We start from the raw sequence: 24,982 nt of genomic DNA, 5'->3' as shown, positions 1-24,982 counted from the left end.
GGGGGTTGGAGTGTGACCAAGGTTGGCATATGGTTTGTATGAGGCAAATAAGCAGCAGCTAATAATGTGTACTGGAGGAGGGGTTGTGCAAAAGAATCATGAATCATGATGAATACCATATATTTAGCAATATTTATCCATTAACTATATTAAAAACTTTGCATATCATCAGCCATTGGTACACTGTACTCGGCTAGCGTACGGAAACATATGATCATCTATCTCTCTCTCTCAACTCTTGCTCCCAATTCAAAACACGAGATGCCATTATGAAAACTTTGACAGAAAATTCAGAGAAAATAGTCTTATATTGGTGGAACTGTAGCACCCATGCAAGTGATATAAAAATACAATGCTTACAACAGGCTAATTTATTTGAAATAAAGTGATAAATGGATAATCTTTATTTTCCACTAAAAAAAAAATATTTATGTACCATGCTGGATATAACACCCTTAACACTTTGCTGCTTCTTGCAATGTTTCTGTACTACTCATTGGGATTACAAAAATAAATTAATCGTAACTCGCTCAAGACATTCACGTACATGTAAAAGGGTTTTACTTTAATATCCTTAAATTCAGAACATGGAAATCTGTATACAGTATATATAACAAAATAATCTATAGAGCAAATACTTCTATTACAAAAGATAATTTTAAGAAGCTGTAAACTGAATCATAACAAAAAACTTTAAACAAACCTTGTTCAGAATACTTTATATTCGGCAACAAGAAAAGTAACATCTATCTTGGTTATATGAATATCTTAATAAAACCAAATTATAGAAATAAATTCTTGCTAAACAAGCCAATTTCTATTAATGTATCTTTTTGTATTCCTTTTCAACATACAAGACAAATGTATCTTGATATAAACTTTTCATAAACTTCATTAAGAAGCCAAACCCAAAAGTGCCACTCCACAAACACAAGTGGCATTAGTTGATCACTTGAGTAATGACCACTTGAGCTGCTCACGAGCTGACTGCAACACCTGCATAAGATAATGCATCCAATTAACGTTTTCCCTTATGTACAATATTGAACCAAGCTGGCTTTGTAAATGGTGAATTTGTTATAAAAATTACTACTGTATAATATTTGGCACAAGGATTTTTCTTCCTGAAAATGAACAAGCATGAGCATAATACAAACAAATAACTGACAAGGAAAGCTTGAAGAGCAGATATAACAAAATTAACAACTACAGTAATTAAAAATTGGCTAAACACATACAAATACCACAAACCAAACTCCTTCAACGCCCATCACACCTACACACACACACACACACACACACAAATGCTTTGCAATATAATCTCGGGAAAGAATGGAGACAATGAAACAGTTGATAAAACTTGATTCCAAGAGAGGACACTACGGGAAACTTAGAAAATTCTTTAAGGAGTTTAATTGCTTAGCAACAAGTCTTTCCAAAGAAGTAAATGAGATGTATGCCAAATTTTGCAATATATGTATACAATGAAGGCATACAAACATTCATACCAAAACAGAGATCTAGGACCAGAAAACAGGATTGGTTCAACAGAAATTGTGAGAGGGCCAAAGAGGAAAAGACAAAAAAAAATGGGGTCAATATAGGAAGAGGTCCAACCCACAAACATACCAGCACTACAAGCAAGCAAGAAACAATTACACAGCAGTGAGGAGAGACGCAGAAAAGGAACTTTGAAAAAGGTACAGCAGACAAATGTAAAACAGATCCAGGCCTTTTCTATAAATTCATTAAAAGCAGGCTGGATGTAAAATATAAAAACCAGAGATTGAGAACGTGAAACAGGACTACTGAGAATGAAAAAGTAATGTGTGAAATGCTAAATGAACAGTTCCAAAGTGTATTTGTACAAAATGAGGATTTCAGAGAGCTGGACGCAATACCACTTTACAGAGCATGCCATAAAATACATAGAGGTATCTCAAGACGAAGTGAAAAATTTACTCGAGGGGTTAGAAAGAAATAAAGCAATTGGACTTTGAGTTTCATCTTGGGTGCTGCAAGAATATGCAACTGAGCTGAGCATTCCACTCCAATTAATATTCCAGACATCTTTGTGCACAAGAATCTTAGCAGATATATGGAAAAAGGCAAACATAGTACAGTACCAATTTATAAAAATGGTAGTCGAAAGGAACCTCTAAATTATAGGCAAGTGTGGTAGTCAAAACACTAGAAACAATAGTTAAAGCCAAATGGGTTGAACACCTAGAGAGTAATGACATAATGACGGACAGACAGTATGGTTTTCGAACAGGAAGATCCTGTGTAACAAATCTACTTAGTTTTTATGATAGAGCCACAGAGATACTACAGGAAAGTGGTGGTTGGGTTGTCCCACACAAGAGGCTGTTCTGGAAACGAACATGCTGGAGGGGTGACAGAGACTTATGACATCGATGACAAATTTTTTAACCGACAAATGAGGGCAGTAATTAGACAATGTATCTGACTGGAGGAGTGTCACTAGCAGAATACCACAGGGTTCAGTTCATGCACCAGTAATGTTCATCATCTACATAAACAATCTACCAGAAGAAGACAAAATTATAAGAACATGTTTGCGGATGATGCTAAGATACTGGGGAAGATAGAAGATGCAGACAATTGCAATGCCCCTCAAATTGATCTAGATAAAATAAGTGCTTAGAGCATCAAGTGGCAAATGGAATTCAATGTGAATACAATACCAAGTTATGGAATGTGGAATTGGAGAAAATAGACCACACACAACTTATAAATTACAGAACTCTAATAAAGAACGAGACCTAGGAGTGGTTTTGTATAGTAAGCTATCGCCAGAGAACCACAAAGAACATTGTGAGAGGAGCGTATGCATCGCTTTCCAACTTCAGACTTGTTTTTTAATTATATGGATGTGAAATACTAAAGAAACTGTTCATGACAGTTGCAAGACCAAAATTGGATTATGCAGCAGTTGTATCATGTCCAAATCCCAAGAAGCCCATAAATAAACTGGAAAGATACAACAGCACGCTACAAAATGGCTTCTAGAACTGAAAAACAGAGTTACGATGAGAGACTAGAGGCGTTAAACATGCCAAAACTAGAAGATAAAAGAGGTGTGATATGATCACTACTTACAAAATACTAACAGGAATCGACCAAATTAACAAAGAGGAATTCCTGAAACCAGCAACTTCACGAACAAGAGGGCACAGATTCAAGCTAAAGAAACAAAGGTGTTGAAAAAATATTAGAAAGTTGTCTTTTGCAGAGTGGTAGACAGTTGAAACAAGCAAAGTGAGAAGTGGTGGAGGCCAAAACCGTCAGTAGTTTCAAAGCGTTATACTGTACAAAGAAGAGAACTGGGAAGACGGGACACTATGAGCGTAGCTCTCATCCTGTAACTACACTTAGCTAATTACAAGAAATAAGATAAAGACCTAGGAACAGACTTACACTAATCCCAACATTAACACTAGAAGCTCATGTAAATTGGATAACATCAGCAGCATATGGGAAGTAAGCAAACATAAGGTCATTTAAGAATCTAAACAATGAGTCTTTTAAGGTCACACACATTACCTATGTGAGACCATTACTTTAGTATGCAGCTCCAGCTTCACATCTTGTGAAGCATAAACAGAAACTTGAGAAACTTCAGAGGTTTGCATCCAGATGTGCACTAGAATAGAGAGGTCTCAGCTATACAGACAGGTTGAGAAAACTCGGCCTCAGAACCTTAGAGGAAAGCAGAAACAAAAGGGATCTGATAACTACGTACAAGATCTTGATTGAAATAGATAAACTGGATAAAGGAAGCCTATTTAAATTAAAAAGAGGTAGAACAAAGTGGCATCCGTGGAAGCTGGACATGCAATTGAGCTGGAGATGTAAAGAAATTCTCGTTCCCTGTATGGGTAGTAGGCATGTGGAATGTACTGAAGGAAGAAGTTGTCAAAGCCAATTCCATCCACAACTTTAAAACGAAATATGATGAAAACAATGTTGGGGAGGAGTAATTAATGCACCAGGAGATGCTATCTTACCCCTCGCAGTCACTGAAAGGAAATCATGCAAACACACGCACTGTGATTTATCTTATTCCATTACAATTAATAAATGTGTTAGAACTATGTTAATGACTGCCAATTTCTGTAATATTGGTACTTGTGGATACACCTGTAGGAAGTGAACTAATGTAGCTAGATAATGAGAGACTTTACAATACAATTATGAATACCCAACAAAAAATACAGTACTGTACTTGAAATGTGCTTTTGTACATTATTATCAAGTTTGCTGAATAAAAACCCTAGCACAGAAACTTTCCTTATTGTAATGTATTTAACATTAATGATTACACGATCACTCGAGCTCACAACAATACACTTGCCTCAAAATGACAAGTCAAATACTGTGCACCAATGTAAATTGATGGTATGATTTATTAGATACATTTGGAACTACTGTAGCCAGCAGTGTCGCATAACTGTGCACCACTACAGACGCATACCAGCCCATCCTTCCATTGTAAGAGAGAGAAGTTTTGCATGGATTAACAATACCCCGTTATTTATTCATAAGTTGGAGGTAAAACTAACCTTACTACCAAATACAATCAAAGCTTAATTATGCTGTTTAAATCACATTTTATCCTGTACAATGCATGATGCTTTAATAGTGCATACAATAACCAATGCTACATGAAAGTGTTGTGCACACACACAATCCTCTCCCAGTCATACACCATTACACACACACTCCTCCCAGTCATACACCATTGTGTACACACACACTCCTCCCAGTCATACACCATTGTGTACACACACACTCCTCCCAGTCATACACCATTGTACACACTCCTTCCAGTTATACACCATCATTGTGTACACACTCCTCCCAAAGTGCTAAGGTACTAATCTGATATGCCTTCCATAACAACCCAAAGTGAGGCTCATCTGGCCCAACTACTCTACTTTGTTTCAGTCTAATCCATTGAGCAATTTTTCTACCTCATCTTTTGACACTTCTAGGTACTTTTATGTTGTGTTTCAAAGTCTTTATTGTGACTGGTTCTCCAAAAATCTCACTTTGCATGAACACACTTTGGAACTTTATAATTTAGTATTTCACATACTGCATTTCTTTTTCAGCATCCGAGTCTGTCTCCCATTTTCAGTGTTTGGATTTTGTTTTTCACTTCCAATATGTTTTTTGTGAATTTATAGAACATGCTGGGTTCTGTTTTACATTTGTCCTATTTGTCCATTTGTTTTGTTTGTTTATTTACATGCTGTTTATAGTACAGTACATTGATTAATTCAATATTCATTCTCATTTTCTCTCACATTTACTCTCTCTCATTTGATCTGTCTCATAGGCTTCCACTGTAAAAATAGTTATAAATTCAAAACAATTAATTACTGTACATTAAGATTACCAATGGCAATACCACTGCATAGTACCAAGTTATAAAGCTTAAATCATACATATTGATGTTCAGTGTTCACAGCGTGCTCTTGCTTTAACACAACACTCTACAATGCATTCAAATGATGAACAAGAAATTCTGCATTCTATTTATCAGTCTTTTGTGTGTATTGAAACTCTCAGCACACACAATATGGAAGTCTGTGGTACTCTGTTTAAAATTCACTATGTTCCAAAAACATGTAAATGGTGAAACAAACCCATTTCTTAATGAATGCTGCAAGACTCTCGATGGCTGTCATAGAAAACTTATTACTGTGAGCATCCACGTGAGTTCAGTCAAGTTATTATTGACACCATGTAATTCCTGCTCACTAATATTTAATACATTTGTACTTTCATTTCAATACTATAATACAAAATTAATTTTGTTTACAAAATAACTGAACAAGTCATACTATATTTAATTGTAATATTGGTAAGAGTGCCTAAATGCTCAGTGTGCAACAACTCGCTGTTATTTAGGGAAATTGAAAAATATATGGCATAAATATACAATATTAGATTACAATTTTAATTAGGTTTACATTATTAATGTCTAAACTTTCATTGAATAGTGCAATATTTAGTTAATCTTCATAAAGCTGTCACCATTTTAATGAACTTTATATTATTATATCATATGCTGTATTCTGTTTTTAGAATTATATACTTGTTATCTTGAGGTTATCTTGAGATGATTTCGGGGCTTTAGTGTCCCCGCAGGCCCGATACTCGACCAGGCCTCCATCCCCAGGAAGCAGCCCATGACAGCTGACTAACACCCAGTCATAACAGTCACCCAGTTATGCATAAATAAATATTTCAAAATTTGAATGAATCGAGTAAATACTGTGTAATGCCATGCACACTGCACTTGCGTGAATTTTTCACAATAAGCAACTTCAAAGTGGTATCAATGTGGACATAAAATTAGATTGTGCTATCAGAAAACTGGGCCAAGTCACCGAACTATACAGCAGTGGGGTGACTGCATAAGCTCTCAGGATTTATGTACAACACACACACAACCTCAATGCAGTTTCACCTTGTTAATTTCATTAGTAAAGCAACAACCAGATTAATGGAAAATATGCACAAGAGCAAAAATATAAAAATGAACCAATTACAACGGTCCCTCCATCATGTGTAAAATTAGCACACTAAATCTGACTCATTACGTGGAAACGACCATCAAAGAAACAGGCAACAGGTAAAACAAATGGCGAGAATGAATACCAGCAGAGGATTGCCAGGGGCATAATTAGCTTACATGCAAAGGAATGCTTATAATAATTTTTCAAAGACTTTCTGCAATACGGTTCTGGCATACTGGATATAAAAAAAATCAAGTTAACACTTTCGCGCTTTAGATTAGAGATAACTCGTCGCTGTTTTTTCTTACGATTCCGCATAACAGCCTACTTTTCTCGTCCATCGAAAAAATATTTCTATAAATTCCATTTTTTAACCGAAATGGATGGGGATACTTTTGTTTTGTAGAGAATTTATTTGCGAATTTTTGGTACCAGAATGAATATTATATCACATAAACTTCTATGAGTAAAAAAAAAAATACACAAAGTATGTTTGGGGGTGTGGCGAGCGTGTGGCAGTGGGTTCCCTTTAGCCGTTGATATATCCAACACGTGAGAAATATTTGTATGTGTTATGTATATGTCTGTGTAGGGAATTTTACTGCGATCACTATCATACAAATTATAAAATGTTTCAACAAGTATAAACATGACAAACATCAAACGAACGAAAACAATGCGTTCGTTTCTGCCGCGAACGCATACTGAGCGATGTGGTTCTATATTTGGCGCTTCTCTTACACATGCTTTATACAAATGTTATACAGTTCATCTTATAGAAAATTTTATTGCGAACACATTGGTATAAAAAAGAAATACGTACATAGAAAAGTAGGGTCAGGAAACGTATAAACTTTCCAAGCATGATTTCCCCCCCGTGTTTTCGCCAGTGCGCTCGCGGCTAACTACTCTCCACTTCACACACTCTTGCGGGTGGGCAATTACCTATATTAAACATTCATATGCATATGTCCGTGTAGAGAATTTTATTGCGATTCCAATGATACCAAAATTAGCGATGTAGGACAACTGTAGGCTTCGCAACCATTAAGAGAGTGGAAACATTTTGTTGCTGTTTGGTGCTCTCGGCGAGTAATCTGCATAGTTTTTTATTTGGTGTTGATACTCCTTATGCTTGGGCGGCATTTTATAGGTATGCTCTTATAGACAATTTCATTGCGAACAGTGATACCAAATTTAAATATGTGCGCCTTCAATTATTGTCAGGACAGTCAAAAGAGTGTACACTTTTTCGGTCTTACCGCGTAGGCGCGCGAAGTGCCGAAAGCATCTGGGGTATTGTTTTTTTTTGAGCGCCGAGAGCGCGAAAGTGTTAAGGGTTCTATGTATCATTACCTAGACAATCAGATATTGACATATATTTGTTTTAATTTTATTTGAATTTGATTGAACTGAAAACTTTCAATGGTCTGATCTCCGTGATCAATGGTGGAGGGAAACAGTCGTGTGAATATTGGTTGACAATTTATACTGTACTGTACGTGAATTAAAGAACAAATATAGAAATATAAGAGAACCAAATGTTGATGAAGTGTGAGACTTAGAAGGGAGGCATAAATGGGGAAAAGTTGAAGTAACAGTAGAAGAACGAACTGCAGGACAAAGACACAAAAGTGTGCAAATTGCAGGACAAAGGAAGATTTGAGAGAGAGAAATCGAGAGATAGAGATAGATATAAAAAGAGAGAGAGCAGACCATCCTCCTGTGTAGACAGTGCTTTTTGTAACTATGCGGACCATCATACATATACTGACATAAGACAATTAGAAAGTATAATTTGGTACTACTGAACTTTGACAAACTAGAAACAGTTTTGTATTTATTTTGCTAATAAAACTGAACCTAACTTAACCATCCTAGGCCTAATACAGTACATATATATGCTATACTAGGCCTAGGAATGTTAAAGTTGTTTTGCTTTATTTTCCCCAGACTTATAAAGTGAATAGTACCAAATTCCACAAATTATCCATTACATCAATATAACCGCCGACCTGCCCAAGATGTCAACACCAAAACTGTTGGGGTTTAAAATACAGCTGGAAAAGATCATCAGGGCAAATGGGGGGGAGGGGAGGACCTTTGACAAACCTCCTGCTTCCTGTTCTCATCAAGGCAACTAGTATTAGTGGCCCTCAGGTAAATTCAGGTAAATATGTATGCTAGTCAACATAGTTACAAAAAGCACTATGTAAATAGGAGGATGAGTTGGAGACAGGAAAGATAGATAAAGCGAATAGAAAGATAGAAGAGAGAGACTGGAAAACATTATACAGAAAAGCTAATGCAATTAGTGAGTCACCAAAAGGTTTTGTGCACCTGTTCTATTGCAGTGAAAAGAGAATGATACAAAATTAAAAGACAGATGTCTGAATACTTTCAAAAGTAACTAGCTCACAGTGTATATACCACAGACACCAATATAAAAATCAACCACCAAACCCATGTACTTGTCACTAACACTTACCGCACCAGTTGTGGTCTCGAGTTTCTGCCGCACTTGCTGAACCAACAAATTAATATCACCATTAATAGGTAATCCTTTCTTGCATGACCCATTACTATAAAGCAGATATTGCATCTTTTCATGCAAACAGTATACAAATACAGTATACAGGGAGCATTTAAGTCATTACATGCAGCCCATCATCACTTGAAAAATTAATATTTACAAAGCAGTACATCGCAATTCCTACCTTGATAATCTGTAAAGGATCCATAAACAAAATTGATGTCCAATACCTATACATTAAAAAACAAGTATATATATACTGTATACATCCATCCACAGTATGTATACATACTGTATACATATATACAGTATATATATATATACACATATATACAGTATAAAATATTATTATTATATATATATATATATATATATATATATATATATATATATATATATATATATATATATATATATATATATATATACATATATATATATATATATACACACAAATAAATAAATAAATAAATACTGTATATAGAAATAAATAAGTAAATAAATAAAATATATAAATAAATATATATCTAATATATATACTGTACACAGTATATAAATTAATGTTTAATAAAGATTCTAGCATCAGACAAAACTCAGGATGTAAGAAGATTACAAATTCTTGAAGGCCTTCATACAAAAGCCTAATCCAAATAAATACCCAAATAAAGGAACTATTCACTCTTCCCACCATGAGAGTAAGAACAAGACCGGAATACGACGATGCCAACGTAGACGACACTGATCAAAACGCCATGCCCACTATACCAGATTAATTTTTGTACGTGCTTCCTCCCTTTTTCCACTCATTTCGTCCCCATTTATGCCTTATTCTTCCCCCCTCTATGCCATTCTTCTCACCTATTTGTATTATGTACCTGACCTCCCTAATGATATAAATCCAATATGCCCAGTACAGTCCCATCATTTGAGAATGAACCATGTAGGTTCGAAACATGTAAATTAATAATTAGCGCAATATATTCTACAGTTAATTATTCTTTTAGTTTACCTCGAACAAAGATAACATTTGGAGAAATCCTCTTCCAATTAAATCAAGATGCAAGAGCACTAGTCAGAGGGATAGAAGCCCTAAACAAGAAATAATCAATACAGAATATGCAGTTATATTCACTAAAACATGTATAAATGGAAACCTGCTGCCATATTATATATTACATATATAAATATATATATATATATATATATATATATTATATATATATATATATATATATATATATAATATATATATTAGTTTTGTAATCAACATACAAAGCCAGCCATTTTAAAGAGGAAAAGTACTCAAATACTGAAGCAAGCAACTTCATCATATAAAACCAGCAATGTAACATGAAAGACATGTACAAGCAACTGTACAAACAAAATGCACAAGTGTTAACTGGTAAAGTGTTAAAAATGAATGTATGCAAATGCTAACATGAAGCTAATGCATTAGAAGCAAAAGTGGTCAGTACAGGAAATCTTCAGATTCCATTAGACTAAAAATTAATAATCTACACTTTTCCAATCATTTTTTGTCAAAAGATTTATGTAAACTACAGCATTAGACATTGTCAGACTTCATATCTATCCAACTTTTAAATTCTGGTTGCTCAACCATTTTAAGAAGCTACACATAGCAACTACTGTTACATTACAACAGCAAAATGCAGCAAACTGACCTGAGTTACTGTCTGGTCATTGAATGGACTTTCTTCCAGCCTGAGAGCAACTCGTTGACTCACTACCTGAGGATCTGTCTCCAGTGGAACACTGTGGAAGGGATAATGTAATTAATCATCTTCTGTCTATATTATACAGTATGTGTACAGTAGCCACTCATTTGCATAAGAGCTGCATTATGGGAAAACCTTGTGGAAATTGAATTTCTGCAAATCATACATTAGGTTATATGGAAACAAATAGAAATGCATTCAAATCAGTAAAAAGACTTCTTTTCCAGTCTTCTTTAAATAAAGCACAAATACAAGAACATTATTACTAAACACTGTACTCCTACCATTTTCCAGTAGATTTTAAATATAATAAAGTTTCGAATAGTTCGGAGGTACAATTATGCAAAAAATTATAAACAAATTATGTAAAAACATTGCAAGTGTGAGAAATAACTAGGTCACATTTATTTTAGACATTTACAGGTATTCAGGATAAAAAAAAAATCCAGACAGGAGTTAATTTAAAAATGATACATTACTTTCCTGTACAGTGTATTTCATGTACGAGCATTCTGGTTAGGACAAAGTTAAATTTCATTAGGAGCAACTTATGAATAATTTTGGTATGGAATAAGTTTGATATGGAACAACTTGTACCTGAAATTTCAGCAATCCCCAAGTCACATGAGACTTCTCACGTGGCAAAATGGGTATTCTCACAATGTTCATATGGGAGGGGTTGTGTAGCAAGTTCTGGATCTATGAATTTTGATACTTTAATACACTTGAAAAATTCAAAAATTGCAAACCCATGATATATATTTTAAATACTGTATGTTGTATATTAAAATACACAGAATTCAGCCACATTTAAAATTTACCAGATATGTAGTGAAAGCATGAGTTGCCCCACTATTAATAAAAGCAAGCAATAAATTGCTCTATGTAAATTTTTTACCAATAATTTTAAATTTTTAACTCACCCTCCATCACAAATTTCATCCAGTGCTAACATGATGATATCAAGGTTGTCTAATAAAGTGCGTTTCTCCACATTTTTTCTCAGTATTGCAGAAACAGAATCATAGAGACAACTCAAAACTGACACAAGGATCAACTGAAAAGATGAAAATTTATTTCTAAATTACTTAATGTTATCGTAATACTGTACTCAAGAGATGCTAAAAGAATTATCACCAACCTCATTTATTTATGACCCCACTAAAAATAATTGTCCCATATTCAATCTACAGTATATTTCATTTTCATGTAACTAGCAAATAAAACATTATCCTGTACAAAGATCCCATATGAAACGTACCTCATTTTCATGTGACAACCCCATAACATAAAAGAAGAGATCAACATTGGAACGATAAACGCAAGTTAACCGATCCAGCATGATGACCTCAGCATTAGCCCGGTGTGTCTTCTGAAACAAGTTTTTCTCAAATTTCTTTTCTTCTTTTACAGATGGAAACACATTTGGGTCATAGTATTTTGCCAGGAGACGGTTTCCATCATTGTCAAGAATGGCAATTCCTTTGATAATATATAAGGTTGGTTCCTGGGGAAACAGAAAAAAAAACTTGAGACTGATGCAAGGTATGAATGTGGAAATACCTGTACACTTAAAAGAAATATACAAATTCCAAGGTAAATAATATGAAAGGCAATGACAAAGTTAACTCATTAAACAACCAGGGTTGCATGAATCTCAATGTCTAACAAATTACCATGTTATATTAATCCAATACTGTAAATGAATGTTATATACTGTATTTCCTTTCATATCGTTCACTCCAATAAGTTATTTGACTGCAAATTTGGAACCTGGCCCTCCAGTACCGTCCATGATTACATTATTTGATACTTCTCTCGTCTCCTTTCTAGAGAGAACATTTTGAGAGCTTTGAGACAATCCCAGTAACTAAGTGCTGCAATAGTAGTCAAATACCATAACAGAACAGTAAAGAAGCAGCAGTAACATAACGTACCACAACAGCACAGTAACGTTACTAAAAGATAAACTGGTGTAGCAAGATGTGGCACCTGCCAGGGGTAATTGAACATATAAAAAGTATACACAACTTCTACAAGCCGAGCCTACCAAAGCCAAGATAATATACATGTAGGCCTACAGGTAGGCCTACAGGAAGCGTGTCAAGGGTGAGAGAGGGAGGGAGTTTTCAGGGGGAAGCACCAAGCCATTACGACTATATAGCACAGGGAAGGGGTCAGGATAAGGATTTGGGGATGGGACGGGGGAGAGGAATTGTGCCCAACCACTTGGACGGTCGGGGATTGAACGCCGACCTGCATGAAGCGAGACCGTCGCTCTACCGTCCAGCCTAAGTAATTGAGTCAAGGGTGAGAGAGAAGGAAGAACAAGTATGAGAGCAGGAACACCCCGGCGACCTTACCAGCAGCCCCGACATGTTGACGTTTCTCCTCACTACTGTGGCCACTATATCAGGGTCTCGTCAACATTAAACAATGTACTTTAATCAACTAAAATCCTTAAAATAATTTACATTTATTTTATGTAAGATAGTACCTTATATTTGTTTATTGTTAAGAAAAATTAAAGTTGGCTTTTAATTAAATATTGAAGCAAAATTAATGCGATTTTATAAGGCGTGTATAAATAGCGCCACTGACACGTCTTCCACACAAACATTTATTTAAAGATATATTTAAAGCATTTTCAGTGTATAATTAGCACGCATAAATATATATAAACATTATTTGTAGTAGCCTCCTATTAATAGAGCTATTGGCTCACAATAGGCTATTGCTTTTACCTAACAGTGCTTACCTACTCGTGCCTTGTCTTCCCCCCCCCCCCCTTTTTTCTTTTTGTTATTCCTTTTTTAACACTTTATACTTTAATCCCAATTACTATTACGTTTCAGTCTAAGTGTTTTTCCCTACACCTTGCCCGAAAAGCTATACGTATTAGTGGCTTTAGGTATTTTATGTACTTAGCGTTATTTATAAATCCAACATTATGTTTGTAACTCTTCATTTCTTACTGTGTTCTCGGCGAGAACAGGAATCTCGTGGCTTGTCAAAGGCCATTGTTCTTGGGGATTTTTTCCCAACTGGATTTTGAACTGCAATAATTATGACTTAGCATTGAACTGTTTGTCAAGAGGGGGGACCTTTGACCCAAGCCTCCGGCTTCCTGTCCCCATCGAGGCCAACAGTGTTGGTGGCCCTCAGGTAAATATTGATCTGTTGTCTATCTCACAGTACTTATGTAAATCTACTTCTGCTGAGTCCTCCTCTGTTCATGTATAGTGTTTACAGATGGTCGTGGAACCTGTATTTACCTAGTTGTGCTTGCGGGGGTTGAGCTCTGCTCTTTCGACCCGCCTCTCAACTGTCAATCATTCAACTTTTTTTTGTGGAAGCATGAGAGTTCCGTGACCATCCATCACTTGTATAGACAATCGAAAGTAGTGTAGTATTAGTTCTGGATAGCAAGTGGAGGGACAGCGGTGTTAACTGGCTGTTGATAGCTGGGTTTGTTTTATGTGAAATGGCTCGCCAATCTTCTATAATCGCTGTATCTGTTAATTATTTTGCTGTTGTTTGTCAGGATATCTCTGGTGATGATTTGGTTGTGTCGAGACTATATGTTCCTTGATCTCTTTCAAGGGGGTTTGTTTGGCATAGGAAAGTTTTTCATAAGCAATTAACCGTTTCAAGATCAAGAAGCCACTCTGAAGGATTAAAAACAGGAGATGCTTTTTCACCCACAGGATTATAAACCTGTGGAACCGCCTACCCGCTGAAGCCATACATGCCAAAATTCTGTCGAACTTTAAAATCCACCTTGAAAATCTCATCAGGGCAAATGGGAGTACCTTTGACAAGCCGCCGGCTTCCTGTTCTCGTCGAGGCCAATAGTGTTAGTGGCGCCTCAGGTAATTCAGGCAAGTTCGCGGTCTTCTTACTCGTATAGTATAATTTTAATTTAATCATCTTGATGTCAGTTGGTAAGCTAATGGGCCTATTGGTCCATAAGTGAGGGGCACGACCGTCACCTCACCCCCGGCTGCTCAAAAATTTGTATTCACTTGAACTGTGCCTCTGATGATAATAAGAGTCAACTGAATATCCTTAGCGTCAAGTCATAATCAAATGAATTTTGCAGGTAATTTTTAAACTTTCTTTTCAAGTGAAGAAAAACATAAGAAAAATAGAGAAGCCTCGTGATCTCACCCTTTGTCATATTCAGTAACTCAGTAATAGGAGAAACTCCTACCAAAATAAACAATTATATTATTATATTGTCAGGCTGGTTAAGAGAACACAGTAAATGCTTTCAATAATTTTAATATAAAAATTAAGTACTACGAAATAATAGTTTAACAATATTCAACAATAACACTTTCAATACGTATAAACTAACAAACACAAGACATACTTACAGTAATATATACTTAAGGTAAATCATGTGAATGAGATACAAGTTAACTCCCCAAAATAATTCAAGGAGTTATAAATATAAATACTTCTAGCTAACTGTGGTGTCTTCTCAAAAGCATATTTGCGTGTTATCAGTCTTAGACTATAATGTAGGGTGTTTAAGGGTGGATTTTGGGCGTGGGCGTGAGTGTTCAGGGGGAGGAAAAGATAATTTTTGAGTGGTGCACTGCAGAGGCTTGTGCGTCAACCACAGGTATGAAGGTGGGTTTGTTGGATGAGCGACCATGATGACCCCATTCATCCACAGATTTACAGTATCAGCTACTGGTAATGGCTTTAAACAGCCTCCACTTACTGTGTCCAATTCATGCCCGTGCCACCTTTTGGGTGGCTTAATCTTTATCAATCATCTGTTACACGAGTCGTAGCGGGTATGTTGTAAGGGTATGTCGTGGCTGTGACGTGTCTATGATAGTATATTGTGACTATGAGAGTAAATCGAGGGCTTAAGTGGGCGGTCGTGTCAGGGCATCCATTCCTTGAGCGAAGCGAAGCTCCACCATGAATCGAAGTCCAGTAGCCTCTAGCCAGACGACAGCGAGCCCTGCCCTCTTACAGGCCTCCTCGACTAGTAAATCATACCATACATAAGAGGGTGGGATGGGCAAACGTGGAATTATTTATTTTTACAAACATTTGGCATTTAGGAATAATAATTGGAGACCTGTCGTCTGTAAAACTCCAAAGTGTCGCCGCAGTGTCGTCAATGGATGCAACTCGTGCGGTGGATGGCCGAGGGAGAATGGGAGGTAAGGAAAGTTTGGTAAGGTGTTTATAATATCCTGTTCTTACTCCCGCGGAGAGGAGTAAGATCCTTCCTGGATTTCACGCGGTGAGGAAATAATTACTGGTATGTTCTCGGATGGGTATCCCTTCGGAGGTCCGTAGGCAGGCTCCACAGGTCCGTAGACGGGTTCTGGGGGCCCATAGGCGGGTTCCGGACCTTTGTAAACGTCGTGTTCGGGGTATTTTGGGCCATGGTTATACTCCCAGTAGTGCTCGCCGTACCCGTCGTATGTGTCAGACCACTTCACCTGTGTATATCACGGCTTCTGGTTAAGGGCTTCAATTCAAGCTAATTATTAGATCTTTTATCTCTTAATTTATTGCATAATAAATGTTAAAAAGCTTAGAAAAAAACAAACCATGAGAAGGGAGAGGATAGTATTAATTAAAATTGGTGATACGATTAATGTAATCAGGAATATAGAGCAATAGCGAATTAGCAGATGTGCAAAACTGGAAGAATAACTGAACTCAACTTACCCTAGTGCGGAAGCGGTGGTCCTTGGCCTGCTCGAAGCGGGATATATAATGGTGAGGGTTGCCTCTATTCCAACCAAACTCGTATTCTTTGTGACCGGGAACGTTGACGTACTGGAAGTATCCCTCAGGCTGCTTGTAGCCTCCTGCCTGGGGCCGCCCCTGCCCGCCCGCCACCACGCACGCCACCACACAAACCTTCCCAGTCAACGTTATTTATTATTAACAAGCCTAGATACACAACACTGTGATGTTACCCTGTTCTATATGAAGGATTGCAGGGTATAGTTAACAATACAAATGTTTATACGAAATGTTATCTGCCTAGTGATAACATGAATGAAGTCAGGAGGGCGAGTCTTGTGCTTCAAGATGCATTAATATCCTAACATGAGGCAAGTTAGTTTAGTTAATTTATTATGCACCTCATACCCCATCGTGTGGGGCGTAGATGAAAGGGTTACAGAGGCACATAATGGGCTCAGGGGCTGAACCATGGAGGTAAGAACTAAAATTCCCTACTTTTCTAGACACTCCAGCAAGGCAACTTAACTTTGCCCTCAATAATAATGTAATAATAAAACGTTTATTCGCATGTAATAATAGTACAGTTGTAGGTACAGAGGCTGTATATTAAATAAGGACACATCCTACATTTTTCAAAATTATTTTTAAAAGTAACTAGTTACACAAGTTAGCTTTATTATGGTTCTATCTTAAACTCTTGGGAAGTTATAAGTAAAACAACATCTAATATGATTATATAGCTAAAAGTAATCACTGAAAATAACCTGTGACAAAATGAATATGTTTGAGCAATAACACTCAAGTTCGTCTATATTAATCTAACGGATGAGTTTGTGTTCTTCGTCTGTAAAGAACACAGAGAACAAATATAATAACTTACCACTAGAGAGATCTTCATTACACCTGCACACTACAGCTTCTCCGGTACACTGAACTTCTCACACACTCTCGCCTATATATAGTTCTCTTCCTGGGTTGCCATACTGCACCATGGGGATCAACACCCTATGAGTATTTATCCTTGTATTCCAATTTGTATAATATTAATTGTATTAAGAATATTTTTTAAAAGGACCAAATACAGTTATTACAATATAAACTGGCACATTTAGACTGACAAACAGAGGAAAATAAAATATTGACACAGGGAAGCGTGAAAGTGTTAACCCAGACTTTCTCTCAAGGAGCCAGAAGGAACGCCTATAGCATCGTTCTTCTTCACTGCTTCACTGTTATTATATTCTTCACTGCTTTATATTGACTTATATCCACTTATTGTCTCAGGGAGCCGGTCGGCCGAGCGGACAGCACGCTGGACTTGTGATCCTGTGGTCCTGGGTTCGATCACAGGCGCCGGCGAGAGACAATGGGCAGAGTTTCTTTCACCCTATGCCCCCCCCTGTTACCTAGCAGTAAAATAGGTACCTGGGTGTTAGTCAGTTGTCACGGGCTGCTTCCTGGGGGTGGAGGCCTGGTCGAAGACCGGGCCGCGGGGACACTAAAGCCCCGAAATCATCTCAAGATAACTTCAAGAAGGATATAAGGACCACTGACTGGCTAATTAACTGTAGTTTAAGGTATGCACAACAGGTGCATCATACACATTTGTATAGTTTTCTAAAACACTGAACTTTTGCAAAAATTATGTAATTCAGACATTGAAGCAAAATATTGTTGCAGTATACAATTTTGTCGTTCAAAATATAATTCAAAATGGTATGAAACTGATAATACATATTTTCATGCTCTTAAAGTAGACATTGACGTGAGAGTTTAATTACTAATTGCTATATTTGATTACTAATTAGATATATATACCGCTAGAATTAAAATTGCAAATAATTAAACAAACCAAGGCCAGCATATACACTTATTAGCTCAACATAAACTTGGTGAACACTCACAACATGACATAAAAGGTGATGTAAGCGCAGAGTTATGCATGTAAAACAAAAGATCACATTTTTATTACGACCAATACATATATTAATTATGTCTAGGGCGCAGCCTAGCGGTCTTCACATACGGCAGCGCTTAGTCTTGGCTTTCATGGAGATCTGTAAAGTAAATCTTGTATCCCCCGCGCCCCACATGACCCCCTCCCCCGCGCCCCACATGACCCCCTCCCCCGCGCCCCACATGACCCCCTCCCCCACGCCCAACATGACATGACCTAAGGGCACAACTGCCCCCCCCCTTCACAGTGGTGCGGCAATAGGCCACAAGAGTGGTAGAGGTAACGAGGAGCTGGTAACTTTCTTTACCCCTTAGGACTCTTAGCCAGTCTCTAACGTACGTATAATGGTATTAATTTGTTCCCACTTATGTCAAGGGTCAAGAACATGTCATATATTAGGTCAAGAACATGTTTATTTATGTCAAGAATATGTTAAATTATGTCAAGAATATGTTAAATTATGTCAATAATGTTATATTATGTCAAGGGCATGTTAAATTATGTCAAGAACATGTTTAATGATGTCAAGAGCATGTTTAATTATGTCAAGGGCATCGTAAAATATATTAAGAGTATGTTAAACTGCAAAGGCTTGTTAAACTATCAGGAGAATGTTAAACTCTCAGAGGATTGTGTTGTACACGTTAGCCACTTCTAACAAAGTTTGTATAAACTGTGTGGATATCTTCCAGCACATGAGTATGGATACAACAATTCCAGAGCTCCATATGTGCCTCATGCCGGCAGGTGTAAAGTGATGATGATGTTCAAGATTCACTACCTGGAACAAAAAGTTTCAAACAGCTCGGGCTATAGTGAGCCCGTAGTTGAAAAAACGGATGAGCAGTCAATATGTAATGCATAAGACCCATGACTCCGTCATGGCTGACACTTAGGGCGCTCAGAGGTGCCTGCTTCAGGAGCCACCAGCCTCACGTCACTCCGTCATCCTGGTGAACGCTGGCTCTCCTCCTTATAATAATGTCCAAAATCACAATAAATCCTAATTTGAATACTAGCGAGTTCAGGCCTTCAAGTGTCGCATTCTCTCCTGTCAGAGCAAGTTGCTTGGAGCAATGTTTTTGGTCTAGATCTAATTTAATTTGATACTAATTAAATGCATGATTTAATTATCTGCTTTGCTAGAGTCATCCTGGCGTGTTATTGGGACGGTATGGGGTATTGTAGCGTAGTAGTCTTACTTAATAACTGTCTAGAAGACAACTGTTCCGTTAACAAGTTTAACGGAACAAAATGGCCTTTTCGATTGAAAGTTTAAGTGAATTTTTTGTTTAAGAATAATTTATTCAGACTCACATGTTATATTAGTCTTTCCGAGCTTGGCGCCCTCTGGTGATATAATTAATTGTGTGCTAGAAACTGTCGGACAAATGGTGCAAGGAAAACTAGGAGGCAATTGAGTGAAAAAGAGAAGCACAGCTTCCGGACCCCATCACCCCACAACACTGCAGCACATCATCAATTTACTGATAATTTCTCTTCGACGTTTCTTTTTTGTGTGTGATTATTGCTTTCTCTCCGTTGCTACTACAAGAGATGTTTTCTATTAACAGAGGCCATTGCTTCGTGGTATTTTGGTTCTTGTCAAATATTCTTAATAAGGTACACACGCACTGATGTTAGCACATGCCCATGTCTGCGCACGCACGCATGCACACACATGGATTGAGAACCTCTAATAACTGTTAAAAGCTCGAGTAACCATATATGCGCTTCAGTCAAAACCAATGTGACTCTCGAGTTTGCACCAGGTTAAGTTAGCTGAGAATAGATTTGGTTTCTATTCATGGTCTTTCCCCCTTTCTACTGTGGGTGAGTAGGGAAACCTGCCTTTACCAGCATATCCTGCAAGGAGGCTTCCCTTTTCCAGACTATCAGAGGGGGTTGGCAGGGACATGTTGCCACGTTGGGTGTTCCTTAACCCTTGCACTGCTCACCTATTTTCGGTAAAAACGTCTTGGTGCAATTGTCAAGGACATATTTTTGTTATTTTTACAAATGTTCAGGTAAATTTAATGTCAAAATGTTTGCAAAGTCAACTATTTCCATTTCAAAACACAAATAGTAATGAAAACATTAAAAAACATTAAAATATAGTCAAATTAAAAAACAAAAAGCACAACTCTCTGAGCGCCTAAAGGCGCTTTGCGCAGTGCAGTGGTTAAAGGTACCCAGACCCGAGGGGTCTCTTGGTTCTGAATGAAACTTGTGTGGTTACTGAGCTTCCAGCAGTTATGAGCTCAACCTAACCACACTCTTCGTATCACTCAATTAGTAAACATTAAATCATATTATAACAATCTTATTCACACAAATTAAAGTAACCCAAGCGGGCTTGTAATAAAATATATATAAACCCAAAGAAAAGAAACTATTTAGCACGGGTGGTGCATGAACAAGGGGACACGGGAGAACTTAGTACCCAAATGAGCCAGAAAAGTGGTCGAAATGAGCGGCCGAAACGCTATGCGTATTAGTAGCTTTAGGTATTGTATGTACTAGCTCTATCTATAAATCCAACATTTGTAACTCATCATCTATATATGCACTTTTACCTGCATACAAATTTGAATTTGAATTTGAGGGGCGCCCGGGCTGCAGTGTGCCCACCAGCATACCCAATTCCTGACTCCGCTATCTTGTCCTTTGGAGAGGGCGAGGAGAGAGTACTGTAGTGACTTAGAGAGTGGTCACAGTTGGGAGTAGTGTACTGAAAGTAGTGTAGTTCAACTTCAGATAGACAATGTTAACATTAGCAATACAAATAAGGGAAAGTTCCTTGGCCTATACATTGACAAGAGACTAAACTTCAGCATCCACATTAAACACAGCCAAATTGAGTCTAAAAACTGTAGGTATACTTTCTAAAATCAGATATTACGTGCCCCACTTTGCTCTCCTCTCATTGTACTTACTAGTTAATCTATCCCTATCTTATATGACTCAAAGTTACAAATTCTGTCTTCAGACAAGACACAGCCCCACTGTGCAAGTCCCTAAACATGCTAAACATACATACACTCCACACATTCTCTTGTCCTATTTACACGTACAAAACTTTGTTCCTAAATGCCAACCCTGATCTGAAACTCTTCCTTGATAGATGTAACGAGCTTCCTTGATATAATCCCAGAGCACCACACCAGATTTTTTTTGTTATATTTATATTTACAAGAGTTCTTATTCTTGTGTAGCCACTAGCACGCAAAGCGTTTCGGACAAATAAATATATCTTTGATATTCCTAGTCAAACTAAATCTGTGCAAACACTCCATGCAAATAAAAGGACTGTCTTTGAACCTCACGCCCCAATGAATTAAACAATTGTCCAACCTATGCTTAATTCAAAAGTAAAACCAAAAAGTACTTAATTTCATCCTCAGTTTCCTATCTTGTGCTTCAAACTCACACTGTATCTTGTGCTACCCAATATTAGTACACAAGACATACATCTTCATCAATGTTATCGTAACTACAATTTATATTGTAGTTATTATGTTGAACTCAAATTTTGCAACAATATACCTATTCATGTTACCTTAACTGTTTGATTAAGGCCCTGCCCGAAACGCTATGCGTGTTTAGTGACTTTGCAAGAATGTAAGAACACCAATGTTATGTACTCTCTCAAACCCAATGTACCTTTTTGTATGTAAATAAATAAGTTTGAGAGATCACACCGGTCTATTATTGATTGAGAGGCGGGACCAGGAGTCTGAATCCGACCCTCACAAACACAGGTGGTACACACGAGTAAGTAAATATTACACTTTGAGAGAAACTCTAGTGTTATCGACCAATGTGTTTGTTGCTTGGTCATAATTACTGATTGCTTCCCCCAAAGTGGCGTTAACCACCGAAAGCGTTGTGGCCTCACCCTAACTGCCTCAAGTCTCATCTATCGCCAACCATACCTCTCCCATCACCTCCAGCACCAACAGCACTGTGGACACTGGGCCCTCTACCTAGATGATGGGCCCCGCCCTTCCGCTCAAATGCAGGATTACGCTCAAATAGTTATGTAGAAATTATTTATATTATAAATCATCATCCCAGAGCTAAGTCAACTTTCGTATCAGTAACGGTTTAGGGCCACAGTACTAACACTGCAAAGCAAGCATAACAGGGCGGATCTCATTGAAACTTTTAAAATGCTAAACAATGAGGGATACTGATCCTGATAATTTCTTCAAAAGGTCAGATATAACACATGAGCAACGGTTGCAAGCTCATCAAGCCACATTGTAAGAATGAGAACAGGATATGCTTTTTCACCCACAGGGTTATAAACCCGTGGAACCGTCTACCCGACGAAGCCATAACTGCCAAACCGCTGCTTCATTTTAAAATCCAACTTGAAAAAATGATCAGGGCAAATGGGGGGAACCTTTGACAAGGTCAAAGGTTTCCTGTCCTCCAGGCCACTGGTGTTAGTGGCCCTCAGATAAATTTAGGCTTTTCAAATATAATTTGAATCTCATGTCTTACCTGCGGCAGGTAGTGTAACTGTGCCAAGAGATCTTTCATGGACCATATCATTTTTTCCCTCATCTCTACTAATACCACCACCACCAGCCTCCGCCAATACCGTCATGTCTAGCTCCTTCAGAATCCCCAGGACTGTAATCACCACCATTATCCCCGTTTCCACACCCCCCCCCCCTCAGCAACTACGACCACCCATATCACACCTACAACCATCGCAGTTTCCCATCCGGCAGCAGTACTGGTACGTCAGAACTTTCTTCAAGTCTAACGTTAGTTACTCAGTGAAAGCCTGACTTCAGGCTGTTGCTGGAAAAGGGGGGAGGGGGGGAAGAAAATATACGAGAGAGCGAGAGATAAAAGGATGGGGGGTAAGAAAAGTCACGTAAATTTTAGTGTCATCTGCAAATTTGCTAATGTGATTTGTAATATTCTAATCTATGTCATTGATGTACATGACGAAAAGGGTTGGCCCTAAAATGGACCATTAAGATACCCCACTCAACACATTTCTCCAGTCAGATTCACTGCCCTCATCAGCCCTCCCAAACACTATCATTCGTCTGTCACAATGGCGTCTATCCTCAGCACGTGCTGCTGCTCCTAACCCGTCCTCTGTTCCCCCTACTTATGCTGTCAGCACCAATTACCCTCTAAACCCTTCCTAACTTGTTCGAGGTCCTCCTCAACTTGCAGTCTCCCCCCAGTAACATACCCACTGTCCTCCCCCAGATGCCATCTAACCCCCCTAAGTGCCATCTACTCGCCCCAGATACTTATTATCCACATTAAATATGCTCTCTACCCTTCCCAATCATTCTCCTTGCCATCCTCAACAGGCTGACCGTATGTCTAGTGTCCCCTAAAGACACGGTTGACGTAGCAGGAGAAGCAGAAGTTTCTCTTCTGCTCTGCCACTTTCACTGCTCCCAGCTCCGCTCACACTGACGCCCCCAAAACAAGTTAAGTTACTGGTAAATATAAATACCGTAGTTGTGCCATATGAAGAGGTCGTCAAAGCGCTGGCTGGAGGGACTAGCACCATCATTTATGACACTAGAATTGCCATTGGTTAAGAATTAAAGCCTGTCTCCTTTGTAATGTACAGAGGTTTTCAAAAATGTATTATACTGTAACTAAATGTGCAATGTTTAATTAAACAACTGGTAGTTATGGATTACGCCCATAAATAAAACCACGGGTATTTGAATTACAAAATAAATGTCATACGGAGGATATTACAAATATTCACTGATAAATATCGCAAATTTAACACTTAAAAAAACATTAACCTAAAAATGCTACAAACATGCTAACAATTACTATTTAAATACTGTAAATAAATTAAATAAAAACAGATTCCTAGCAATTAATGTAAAACTGAATTATCAAAATGTAGAAAGCTGAATATATTTTATGCTCTTTTGCATGATGCCATTGGGTTTTATTGCAGATTACAATGAAGATTACTCAACTCTCTGAATATGTTAGATATTAAGTCACTGCACATCTTCCCATGTGTATTATGTATATATAAAACGCTGAACTGTAATGGCAATCCTGACCTTAAAAGCTTCATTGAAGGTTGTAACAGAACCCATGAGCACCACACCAGAAACAAATACTTTTTTGATATTCCAAGATTACTACTTAATAAAAGTAGAAATGCTCTACAAATCAAGGGACCCCAGAATGTGGAATGACCTTCCCAACCATGTTAAAGACTGTACCTCTCTCAACCAGTTTAAGATAAAAACTAAGCACTACCTAATTAACTCCCTGTAACCTACCTTACCCCTATAATTGTACAAGTTATACCTTACCCCTATAAGGCATTGTATGTACTAGCTCTATCTATAAAGCCAACAAACATTGTAAAATCTCTTTATGTATGTACCTTTACCTAATTTTTAATAAAAATTATAATTATTATTATTATTATTATAATGTCAACCCATGTCTATTATTTTTA

General features: G+C 37.5%; 2 protein-coding genes across 5 annotated transcripts; both read right to left on the bottom strand.

Annotated features, from left to right (window-relative positions):
• Nucleotides 1–356: 356 nt before the first annotated feature.
• On the bottom strand, nucleotides 357–13,255 carry zetaCOP (COPI coat complex subunit zeta). Of its 4 annotated transcripts, none has more exons than XM_045764306.2 (6): nucleotides 13,184–13,255; nucleotides 12,082–12,327; nucleotides 11,744–11,877; nucleotides 10,767–10,857; nucleotides 9,040–9,075; nucleotides 357–996 (listed from the first exon to the last, which is right to left on the bottom strand). In XM_045764306.2, exons 1-6 carry the CDS (start codon nucleotides 13,196–13,198, stop codon nucleotides 949–951), a joined length of 570 nt encoding a protein of 189 aa, XP_045620262.1. In that variant the 5' UTR covers nucleotides 13,199–13,255; the 3' UTR covers nucleotides 357–948. The 4 variants fall into 4 exon arrangements, with proteins under 4 accessions (XP_045620262.1, XP_069169495.1, XP_045620263.1 ...); XM_069313394.1 differs by lacking the exon at nucleotides 13,184–13,255 and adding an exon at nucleotides 12,871–12,906; XM_045764307.2 differs by lacking the exon at nucleotides 9,040–9,075.
• Nucleotides 13,256–15,088: 1,833 nt separating this feature from the next.
• LOC123771675 (uncharacterized) lies at nucleotides 15,089–17,569 on the bottom strand. Its single transcript, XM_045764313.2, has 3 exons — nucleotides 17,428–17,569; nucleotides 16,524–16,718; nucleotides 15,089–16,291 (listed from the first exon to the last, which is right to left on the bottom strand). Exons 1-3 carry the CDS (start codon nucleotides 17,443–17,445, stop codon nucleotides 16,046–16,048), a joined length of 459 nt encoding a protein of 152 aa, XP_045620269.1. The 5' UTR covers nucleotides 17,446–17,569; the 3' UTR covers nucleotides 15,089–16,045.
• Nucleotides 17,570–24,982: the final 7,413 nt, after the last annotated feature.

Source organism: Procambarus clarkii, chromosome 75, assembly GCF_040958095.1.
Source record: "Procambarus clarkii isolate CNS0578487 chromosome 75, FALCON_Pclarkii_2.0, whole genome shotgun sequence".
In the NCBI taxonomy this organism is placed as follows: domain Eukaryota; kingdom Metazoa; phylum Arthropoda; class Malacostraca; order Decapoda; family Cambaridae; genus Procambarus; species Procambarus clarkii.
This window is presented reverse-complemented; position numbering and strand designations above follow the sequence as displayed.